This window comes from Sitophilus oryzae, unplaced genomic scaffold, assembly GCF_002938485.1.
Source record: "Sitophilus oryzae breed Bouriz unplaced genomic scaffold, Soryzae_2.0 scaffold_813_pilon_pilon, whole genome shotgun sequence".
NCBI lineage: Eukaryota > Metazoa > Arthropoda > Insecta > Coleoptera > Curculionidae > Sitophilus > Sitophilus oryzae.
In genome coordinates this window covers 1,900,145-1,912,593 of record NW_022147432.1, presented here as the reverse complement: position 1 = coordinate 1,912,593, position 12,449 = coordinate 1,900,145, and the positions used below count along the sequence as shown (strand labels likewise).

General features: G+C 31.8%; 1 protein-coding gene across 3 annotated transcripts in view; it reads right to left on the bottom strand.

The window, feature by feature from the left end:
• Positions 1-6,762: 6,762 nt before the first annotated feature.
• LOC115889302 (paired box protein Pax-6-like) overlaps positions 6,763-12,449 on the bottom strand; it is a 178,325-nt gene continuing 172,638 nt past the window's right edge. For all 3 annotated transcript variants that reach the window (XM_030909257.1, XM_030909258.1, XM_030909259.1), the window contains 2 exons: positions 11,576-11,820; positions 6,763-7,194 (listed from right to left, as the gene is read on the bottom strand). In XM_030909257.1, the coding sequence (XP_030765117.1) occupies positions 7,109-7,194; positions 11,576-11,820 (331 nt within the window). In that variant the 3' untranslated portion in view covers positions 6,763-7,108. The remainder of the gene's footprint in view (positions 7,195-11,575; positions 11,821-12,449) is intronic.

Here is a 12,449-nt window from a genome sequence, read left to right as displayed (position 1 = left end):
TGATTTTGATGTCAGTATGACTCCTACTGGTAGAGGGCGCCACCTACATGTATTTAACTGTTTTGAAGCGTAATAACTTTTTGTCCGTACCTGTATAAAACTACCGAGGGAAAAAACATACATCTCTGTGACTTTGTACGTAAAAAATATCTCTTTGTTAAAATCGCTACGAGAAACCGTTCTCAAGATATTTAGAATGGAAATAATCAATACATGTCATTATTGACGAAAAATAAACACGTTGAGTAGATAGTTATTTCACTGAAATAATAAATTTGGGAAATGTTTATTTTTTTAAATTAATTATAAATTTTTCTACAAAAAAATTATGATAAAACAGTTTGTGTTTAATTTTTGGCACAAAAACTTTAAAATTTTTTATCTCAGTCTAATAACTATTTAGTCATCATTTTTAATTTATGTGTCAATGATGACAGGTATTGATAAATTCGATTCCAAATATTTCGAAAACTAACACTTGTAGCGATTTGTACCAAGAGACATTTTTTACGTAAAAAATGTCGTAAATGTATATTTTTTTACTCAATAGTTTTATACAGGTCCGGACGAAAAGTTATTACGCTTAAAACCAGTTAAAAAATATGTAGGTGGCGCCCTCTACTAGTAGGAGTCATATTGACATCAAAATCAAATTTCTCATGTAAAAAAAACTTCCAGACACCAATTTTCATCCAAATATTGACGTTACTGCAGAAATTATTTGAAAAAAATCGAAATAAAAATGAAACTTCTACACCCTGTATCTCCGAAACTAAGCATTTTAGGACATACATTTATACGAACTTTTTTAATTGTTTTTATCTGCAGAATATGCTGCCGAAGTTTCCGGAATACAGTTTGGATCACCCTGTATATAATACTGTGAGGGATTAAAACAAAACAAAAATATTTTTAGTTATGGTTATTTTATTTACACACAAATAATTTTTGCAAAATTATAAATTACTTAAATTAATAATTTTTATTATACACTTTATAAATCGCATACGTACACACAAAAATAATTCATATAGATATGTTTTTTTTTACAGAATAGAATATCTATATCTTTTCTTTAATATGGTACAGACAGACGTTTAAAAAAATATAACAATACCAGCCAAAGAATATACAATTTTGACAGACGACATTCGAAATATAAAATAATATTCTCCTGGAAAAATTATAGAAAAGTGTCACTGTCACTTCATATATTCTTAGTTGGTTATAGATCATAGGTATAAATCGGTGTAACTAATTCAATATAGGTAATACGTAAATTGATCTTAGATCAATTTATCTGTAAATGAGATTAAATGTAAGATTAAAACGAAACAGTAATACAGCATCTTCTTAGTTATTGGTTATGGTACGGATATTGACAATATGTATAATTACAGTTGGGGGTTGGAACCTTTGGTGTTACACAGCAAAATAAAGTACTAAATCACCACAATACACCAAAACAATTTTACTTTTACACTGGACGCGCGTTTCGCTAACCATATTAGCATCATCAAAGCTGATTAAAAGCATCATCAAGATGATTAAAACTAAACTACAATCTACAATTTGAGCGTTTATATACTCGCTCAGTGGGCACCGAGTGGGCGTGGCAAGATCTAGCCAACCGAGTCAGAGCCCACCGAGCGTAACAGTTAGATTTCCGCCACTAGAGTAGTACGAACAAAGAACTTGAAGGAAATGGACCGTTGTCTCTGTTCATACTATCTTTACATTTATTAATTCTGATGCTTTCATATGCATCTAATTGCCTGTAATTTGAGACTTATTTAATTAATTTTAAATTATTAAGATCTATACAATGTTCTTTATCAAGAATATGTTCAGCAACGCAAGATTTTTCCGGTCTACCATATCTTATCTAAGCTAAATGTTCTTTAAATCTAGTTAAAATTGATCTTCTAGTTTGCCCAACCTATTTCTGATTACAATCTTTACAAGAAATTTTATAAATACCCGACCTTTCCAGTGGAGGTGTTTTATCCTTTGGATTACCTAATAATTGTTGTAATTTATTATTAGCACTATACACGAGTGAATAATTGACATTCTTAAAAATTCCTTTTAGACCACGAGATAACTCTCTATCAAACGGTATTGAAAAATATTTTAACGTATTTTTCTCCACTTGAAAAGTCGAATTTTCAGAAATCATTAACCTATCCTACGTTTTCTAATTATTTTATCAACTGGTGAAGGAGAAGCTGAGTGTAATGGATATTCTCCTATTTTTAAGAATGTCAATTATAAACTCGTGTATAGTGCTAATAATAAATTACAACAATTATTAGGTAATCCAAAGGATAAAACACCTCCACTGGAAAGGTCGGGTATTTATGAAATTTATTGTAAAGATTGTAATCAGAAATATGTTGGGCAAACTAGAAGATCAATTTTAACTAGATTTAAAGAACATTTAGCTCAGATAAGATATGTTAGATCGGATAAATCTTGCGTTGCTGAACATATTGTTGATAATAAGAACATTGTATAGATCTTAATAATTTAGAATTAATTAAACAAGTCTCAAATTACAGGCAATTAGATGCATATGAAAGCATCAGAATTAATAAATGTAAAGATAGTATGAACAGAGACAACGGTCCAATTCCTTCAAGTTCTTTGTTCCTACACTACTCTAGTGGCGGAAATCTAACTGTTACGCTCAGTGGGCTCTGACTCGGTTGGCTAGATCTTGCCACGCCCACTCGGTGCCCACTGAGCGGGTATATAAACGCTCAAATTGTAGATTGTAGTTTAGTTTTAATCATCTGCTGATGATGCTACGTGCGTGAAACGCGCGTCCAGTGTAAAAGTAAAAGTGTTTTGGTGTATTGTGGTGATTTAGTGTTTTATTTTTTATTATGTATAATAATAAAGAAACTACATGATGCTTTTATGACACATAATCATAAAGCCCTTAGATAAATAGAATACAACAATTAGTTTGTCTTTATTGGTTGTTGGGAATCTTTATATTCAATGGTTTGTCGACGAATTGTATATTAGTTCCTGTTGGCATAGCTTTATAAAGTAACAGGCCTATATGTAATTTTACTGGATTATTAGTAGGATGGTTGAATTATCGCATTGATCTAGTTCTCATTGATTTGCATTGTTGTGCGCTCTTATTTTTAAATTTCTCGCCTCTATTTAGAGTCAAAATAGGGGTAAAATAATCGCGGTATTTTATAATGTGTAGGGACCTTACATTGCCTGAATGCAATTCGGCTATCATTTGAAAATAATCTTTTCTTTAAAGACAATAATTATAACTAATAATACATAACTTAGTGGAATAAGAAAAAGATATATTGCCAATGTAAATATTGAAGCAGTTATTATAGATTTAAAATAAATCTTTATATTAACATCAGTAACACATCACAGACATACATACAAACATGCATTCAATCGAATTCTTTGGAAAGGAAAATATTTTTGGCAAAAATATTTTTTTATTTTTAAACAGTAATTTGTTTTCGCTTAAAGTACGTTTTGTTTTTAACAAGTGTCGATTAAAATAAGGTTATTTTTTTACAAAATGGACATTCAAATTACAAAACGAAGTATTAGATGTCGCAATGTGCTTGGTTTATTATAGGTTTCAAAACATTCAGAACCAATCAGAAAACAGTTTGCAAACTGATATTGTAATATCTGATTGGCGATGACTGATAGTGAGTACTCTGATAATTTTAGTACTAATAAAAAATGAAGTTGCCTTTGCACATTCCCATTGTATCAGTTTCAAGTGTTTTGTTTTTATACAGCGTGGTCCGAACTGTATTCCGGAGATTTCGGCAGAATTATTCTGCAGATAAAAATAAGGAAAAAAATTCGTATAAATGTATGTCCTAAAATGCTTAGTTTCGGAGATACAAGGTGTAGATGTTTCATTTTTATTACGACTTTTTCCAAATAATTTCTGAAGTAACGTCAATATTTGGATGAAAATTGGTGTCTGGTAGTTTTTTGACATAAGAAATTTGATTTTGATGTCAATATGAGTCCTATTTGTCGGGGGCGCCGCCTACATGTGTTTTAACTGTTTAAAGAGTAATAACGTTTCGTCGGTACCTGTATAAAACTACTGAGTGAAAACATATACATTTCCGTGACTTTTTACGTTAAAAATGTCTCTTGGTAAAAATCGCTACGAATAACCGCTATGAAAATATTTAGAACGGAAATAATCAATACATGCCATTATTGACAAAAAATAAAAACGTTGAGTAGATAACTATAAAATGAATAACTTTGAATTTTGACCGTTATTTTTTACCAACATGGCAAATATAAAACCCTCTGTCAAAAAAGTTACTGAAATTTTTTAAATTGAGTGCTTGAACGAATCAGATAGGTAACTCTTTTTACTTTCCTGAAATAGAAAAGGAAAATAATAAAACAAGTGACACTTCTTGCAAAAAATCAACACGAAATGTCATAATTGTCAAAAGTAAAATGTCATCAGCTTTTGACATTTCTAAATATCAGACCAATGCCGTCTCTAATAGAACAGCCTCGGAGCGAGATTTATGACGTCACGCTAGTTAGAAAAAATAGTGTCGAATATAATCCAAAAATTACATATAAAATATTCACAACCTAACCTAACACCACTTAATGTTAACTGCAATTAATTAATAATAATTAATAATAAATTATTCTTAACGCTAAAAATATCTACATAGACTATGGCTGAAATCGTACTCCATAGTCAATGTAGATAGTGCAGTTAGTGTTAAGAATAATAATTTTAAAAAATATGTGGTCATCTTTTGACAAGTTTATATTAGTTTATTAATTGCAGTTAACATTATGTGGTGTTAGGTTAGGTTGTGAATATTTTATATGTAATTTTTTGGATTATATTCGACACTATTTGTTCATATGACACAACACTGATGAAGGCTATAATGTTAGCCGAAACGTCATTTTTTTAAACCAAAAAAAAATAATAAAAAACCGAATGAAAACTTAATCAGCGTTTTTCCCGAACCTAAATCCCAAGAAAATCAAAAATCTTAGAATAATTTTACACATAAAATGACAGCGATTTTTATTTCATAGCCATCGCTGACGCCTTTTTTTCTATAATATTGTATTATTTACAAATTTTTCGAACATTGATACTTGCAAAATATACATATAAATTTTGCGAATGCAAATCTGTAGTATCTAACTAGCGTGACGTCATAAATCTCGCTCCGAGGCTGTTCTATTAGAGACGGCATTGCGTCAGCATGGGCGCAAGTTGCTAACCTAATAAAATGAATACTAGAAAAGCCCGCGGGAACTGTCAAATTCAAAGTTATTCGTTTCACACTTTGAATAAGAAGACTAAGGAAGGAGCATAGCAAAAATCTTAGGTCCACCGAAGGGACTCAAATATGGCCGACTTAAATTCCGGTTTATCAGTGCCGTTCTAATTTTATTTAAAAAATGTAAAACTATGATGTAGGGTAGACGTGGGGTAGACTCAATAATTTGTTTTTTTTTATTTTACGTTGTGAATAAATGTTGGTAGTTATTAAAATTGTTATAAAAATATAAAATTCTAATAAAAATAGATAAGTTATAATAATTATTAACACAAACATCCGATACGCTACTGAAGCAGGTAAGTCAAACTGATGTATCTAAATTCCTTGACATCTAATCTTTGACTAGTAAATAAAAGCAAAAATGCAAGAAAAAGATATATAATTAGTTAATTTAAGTGAATTTCATAAATGATCAGTTTACTATACGTATGTATATTATGTAGTCACTTACTAGCGAAAAGTTGTTCCATTATTTCACTCGATTTTTGCCGAGATCTACCGCACGCTACATAACCAACTATTTTAGAGTATTTTTCGATAAATCGCGATAGTGTCACTGTTAATTTAAGTTCTGCCACAATTTCCATCTAGATTTGCTACCGTTATGCAACTATCAGTAGTAGAATAAATAATAAATAACATAAAATAACCTCCGTAAAGACTGACAAATCCACAAAATTTCAAATCAACTTCAAATGTGTCAAATAAATCGTCAGACAGAACTGTCACGGATCCCCACCCTAGAGTCCTTTTTCCGCCCACCATGCATGAATACATGGATAGCATTATGCTCCTTCCTTAGTCTTCTTATTCAAAGCTTTCACAAACTATAGTTATTTGAATGAAATAATGCATTTGGGAAATATTTATTTTTTTATATTAATCATAAATTTTTCTGCGCAAAAATGATGATAAAACAGTTTCTATTGAACTTCTGGCACAAAAACACTTAAAATATATGATTTCAGTCTAATAACTATTTAGTCAACATGTTTAATTTATGTCAGAGATGACAGGTATTGATAATTTCGATTCCAAATATCTCGAGAACCATTACTCGTAGCATTTTTTACCAAGAAACTTTTTTTAGGTAAAAAACGTCATAAATGTATATTTTTTTTACTCAGTAGTTTTATACAGGTACCGACGAAAAGTTATTATTTTTCAAACCAGTTAAAAATATGTAGGTGGCGCCCTCTACAAGTAGTCATATTGACATTAAAATCAAATTTCTCATGTCAAAAAACTCCCAGACACAAATTTTGATCCAAATATTGGTTATTTCATATATTATTTGGAAAAAATCGAAATCAGCGAAATAAAAATTAAACTTCTACACCCTGTGCTCCAAAACTAAGCGTTTTAGGACATACATTTATACGCACTTTTTTACTTATTTTTATCCGCAGAATATGCTGCCGATATTTCCGGAATACAGTTCGGACGACCCTGTATATTTTTCTTTAAGCTAAAAATAAAAATAGTGATCTGATCAAAAATAGAATATCTACATTACGTTAAAATAAAAATAGTTATAAAAACACTTGAAAGTGTTAGTCGCCTTAACTATTGAAACATCCAACGCTTTTTACCCTTCTTATATCACTATTTAAAAATTTTCTGATAAAAATATTATGAAACAGTTTTAGCGCTCGTATCCGTAAGAGTTACATTTTGTACATTCACTTTAATTCTAGTTAAAAGTTAGATAGAAATTACTCTTTGAGTTTAGTTTGTGGCACTTAACTCCACCAGGGTCACTGTATACGCGGCCAGTATTGGGACGTCATATCAGTTTGACCTGGTACGGCTATGGGAACTGAAACGCCTGGTGATATAAGACCTGAAACAAAGCAAGCATACAAAATAGTTAAAAATAATGGCACATGTCATAATATATTATGCACTCTGCTATGCATGTTTATTTACATCATTGTACATTAGGGTGTCCGTTATTTACCAAGTTGATCATTTCTCTCACGACGCCCTCTAAATAAAATTTTTAGTTTATTATCTAAAAAAAATAACAGACCTTTGTAATAGTATATTACATACCGAGGAGGGAAGTGTTTCATTACTATCGAGAGATTAACTAAATCTCAAGACAATAATGAAAACTCTCCTCCGAGGTTTGTATACTATTTTATTTACAACCACATCATTAATTAAAAATAGGGACAGTATTTTATTTTGCAGAAATAAAATAAATATGATAAAATTTGTCGTTTTCTGTTTTGGCATTTCCATATCTATAGTTACCGGTAGTGGTTGATATGGTGCAAACCTTCAACAGCAAAACAGACAACTAAGTGACAGTTTTGAATTTCTCATTCGCTTTTTAGAACTTATATAACATAGAAAGCCAGAATGTTGTCGGAAAGTTCTGATAATGAAGACTACTTTAATATTGGTACTCCACCAGAACTTACAGAAGCTGCAAAAAGAGCAGAAGCCAGTTTCCTTCCAGAGAAAAGTAGGGGGCGATATGAAATAGCATTGAAAGTATACGAAAAATGGTGTGCCGAAAAAAATGCTAAGAATATTACTTTCGAGACAGTCTTGATGGCATATTTTAGCGACATGGCAAGGCAGAAAAAGCCATCTACTCTTTGGGCTACGTACATCATGATACGGACAATGCTAGAGTTAAGGGAAAAGACTGACATATCAAAATATCACAAACTCGTAGCTTTTTTAAAACGCCAGAATGTATAGGTTTTAAGCCAACGTCTAGCATTTTTACCTTCAACAAATAAATGTATCAAAATTTTCAATTATTATTGTTAATCTTCTTGTTTATTTTTGTTGATGTTAGAGAAGTATTTAATAAAGATATTACAAGAATATTTTGCTTAATTAAATGAGGCGAGAAATAAGAAAAACCGAGTGAGGGAAAAGGAAGAGGGAAGAAATGTAGATAATTTGACACTTTCAAATTTTTTAAAAGTCAGTAATGTCAGTATTGCATGTGTGGTTGTAAATAAACCCTTAATATTCACAATAAACCTTGCCTCAAAGACGATTCATTTCCCATTTAAATTACATGGGAATTTGCCACTTTTTGCAAATATTTTTTTTCTCTCGATCTTTTTCTCTCGCAGCCATAACAATCACATATTCCTGTACAGAATTGACACTCTACAAAAAAGGTCTCTTACAATTTTTCGATAAACCTACTCCTTCAAAAGTTATTCACGATTAAAGTTAACCACTCGGTAAATTTCTAAATTCTTCAACTTTTGTGACAACGTCGTATTTTGATTGCGTTGGTTACTCTCTGGGGTATTTTTTTTAGTTTATAGATTGCCCGCGAAATACCCGACCGATTTTGTAGAACTGTTATATATTATTATAATTTGTACGTTCTTGAAGTTTAGGTTAAGTTATGCTACTATTACTGAAGAACTTACTCTCGAAAGTTACAAGTTTATAATAAAAGACAAGAAAATAACTCACGTTTTAAATTTGGCGGGCATTATTGGAAAATGATCGGGATACTTCGACCGCCATCAGAACTGTGGGTTGGAAGTTGGAGAGTTGCCCGGTCTGGCTAGAGGCAAGTGAGTATAGTCGATATACTAAATGCGTTGAAGTGCGCTTGCGTAGAAAAAATCCGTATGTTGGCAAAAATGTTTGTAAAAATAAATTCAAATCGTCGACTCAATAGAAAAAAAATGTTAGGAAAATAACAGAAATTTACCGAACTGAGGTACTTAAAATATAGTTAATTAAGTACTGCAAAAGAATACAAGCTCAAAAATAATAAGTATTAGAATTAACTACCTGTCATATGCATTCAATTGTTTTCTATGATTCAAAATTGTTTATCCCCAAGTAGCATTTGGACGTTATCTAACGTCGGGTATACGTCGCGTTCAATAAACCCGACGTCGGGTACCAACGTCGGTTCGACCGCCTGACGACCCTTATTTGCACCTAAATGGGGAATACAGATTCGGGTCGCCTCGACGTCGGTATCTGACCTAATAGGGAATGTAAGTCTACCAATTACCAACGTCATATTACGTTGGATTTTAGTCACTTAAAATTCGTCGCTAAGCACTTACGTTACGTTTGGTTTCATATTCGCTACCAAAAATACATAAAAACCTAAGCAAACTACCTAATTACAAATGGATTCATAATCACTCCTCGAATATAACTATAAGTGCCTATCTAATTTCATATTATAATAATTCTGAATCATTAATCCAGACATCAGTTTTGTCAACGGAAGTCACTTTCTTGATATATCTGGTTAAAATACTCCGGAAAACAACGAGCGCCTTCAAAATTAGGTAGATTTATGAAATAAAAATATCTATAAAAAGTAACTCGCAAAATATTTTTTTTTATTTTCTAGCTGGTTTAATCATAAAACTGTACTGTGGTTCCCCCCAAACTCAACCTTATCAATATTATTCTACTAGAAATCGAAATGTGAATATATAAATTTTAAAACAAAAAACGATTTTAAAATGGCTGACAATCGGATACGTGTTAAGAATGGCGGATTTCTGTGTCCGACTTAATATGAACTACCAATATACCAATTCCGACCGGGTCTCCAACATTAGTCGTCTCACACGATCGAAGTCATCAAACCGGACGACCGGCAATCGTATTATGACGTATATAATTCCAACGTACGCCACGTAACCTCACTTTGCGTATCAGTGATTTGTGGATTTGTGCAACTATATTTTAGTTTTTGTTTTCTTCTTAAAAAAAATTGTCAGCCACTTTTTTAAGCCTAACCTCACATGTCGTCGGAGGATGGGGTCTGCTAGTTTCCTAAGCTAAAAAATGAAATTAAGATGCACCAGTGTAATACAGCATCTCTTCCGGATAAAAAGCTTTTACGGGTGGAGGCAAGACATCACTACTACTATTATTATTTTTCAATAGCCTCGACCTCTTTCTGTAAAATGTAGATGAACGTCTAAATGCATTTTTAGTGTTTTTTTAGGCATAATAAAAAATTAAGTTTGTTTTCAAAAACTTTTTATTAGGTTATGTTCATGATGTTCATTAGGTCGCAAATGCCACTTAATGGGTTGTATTTACCGACGTAAATAGAGATACGTAAATTAGGTTATAAATATGAACAATATATTGGACGTTACTTTAGGGATTATCAGTGAGACGTATCCTATTCGGACAACGGGTAGACGTCGGGCTAGTTCAAGTATATGTACGTCGTGCAAGCCAACGTGGGAACGACGTTGGGAAATTAATAAAAATGGTACGTTGTTATTTTGTACGTCGACAGATCGTTGGATTTACCGACTCGGATGCAACGACGTCGCTTTTAATAGGAAAGCGACGTCACAGGTCGCATCACCAGCACCCGACCTAAATTTGCACAAAGTCTGACGTCGCTTCAGGTCAGATTTAGTTCGAAGTCAGATAGATGCTACTTGGGTCATGGTATCATGAAAATTGCTTTTTTTCAAATAATAGATTAAATTTTTCAAAAATAATCATAAAGTTGAAAAAATTAGAAATTTAACGAGTGGTTAACTTTAACCGTGAATAACTTTTGAAGGAGTAGGTTTATCGAAAAATTATAAGAGACCTTTTTTAGAGAGTTCAGTTCTGTACAAGAATATGTGATTGTCATGGCTGCGAGAGAACAAGATCGAAAGAAAAAAAAATTACAAAAAGTGGTAAATTCCTATGTAATTTAAATGAGAAATGAATCGTCTTTGGGGCAAGGTTTATTGTGAATTGAATATTAAGGGTTTACAATGGTCTGTTATTTTTATTAGACAATAAACAAAAAAAATTAGAGGGCGTCGTGAGAGAAATGATCAACTTGGTAAATAACGGACACCCTATTGTACATAGTTCATCTTTACATCATTTATACATAGTTCATTTCTTGAAAAAAAAGCTTAGATCAGGATTGAATTGGTCAAAATGGACCTTAAAGATGTTCGAAGAGAACATATGAATTATTTAAAAAAGGGAAGTTTTTTTACTAAATAAATTTGTTAACATTCATGGGACACAGCAATTCGGATGAAAACTTAACGCCTAAAAACCCTATAATTTGTATTTTAATAAATGTTTTACAAAAAAAGTCAAATCTTGTTAAAAGTGGACCAAAGTAAAGTAATAACAATGTATATAAATAGGTTTAATTTCTTATTCAAATTCATAATTTATCTGGATATGATACACACCTTTTTAATACATTTATTTAAATCTGGCCAACTCACCTGTGGAAGTTCCATTCGTATTATATTGATGTCCGTTCATGTGATACGGCTGTCCTGGACTACAAGGTGACGGTCTAGAACCATACCCTATACCAAGGTCATACCCTGACGGTCTACCCATGCAATAACTTCCCATGGCGCCTCCCATTCCTGGACTTTCCCTCTGTTGAAGACAGGCGCCTGGTGAGGGACCCATGCTGGTTGCTAGTCCGCCGTGAGTGAAATTGGACATAGGTGACATTGTGCTGAAGATAGTAATGAGTTTATATTAATAACACAGATAAGTATACCATTTACTAAAAAGTTTGCAATATCTAATAGTTCTTTATATTCCAAATGTTTATACGGAGCAATCAACACTGATTGAAATAGCTGATAATACTGTCTTAGAGGATTTTGTATTATAAAAATTGTCTAATTATTTCTTATTTTTGAAATGATTTATATCAAACCATGCTGGGTGGAAACAAAAGTAATATTTATAGTTTTCTCGCTCATCCTTATAACTTTTTTATTTTTTCAGGCAAAAAAACGAGATTTGGTATGTTAGTACATATATGATATAAATTAGGATTGACTGACGTATTCAATTGTTTTTGGTCAATTCCCTGTCTCACCGGAAATTATTAAAACTTTTGTTTTTTAAATAGCACCCTCGGCATATTTCTACTTTATTCTATAGAAAATGACACTCTGGGTAGAGTGACATGTTTTTGTTAAAAAAAATCGTGTTTTAAATTTCAATCTAGAGTGCCACGGCTATGTTTAACTTTAACACTGATTTTTAAACAAGGAGCCTTGGAAAAGTAGATTTGATGATCTTACGTTTTTCGTGTCTTGTCCTGGCCAGTTAAAAGATGCCCAAATCGTATTT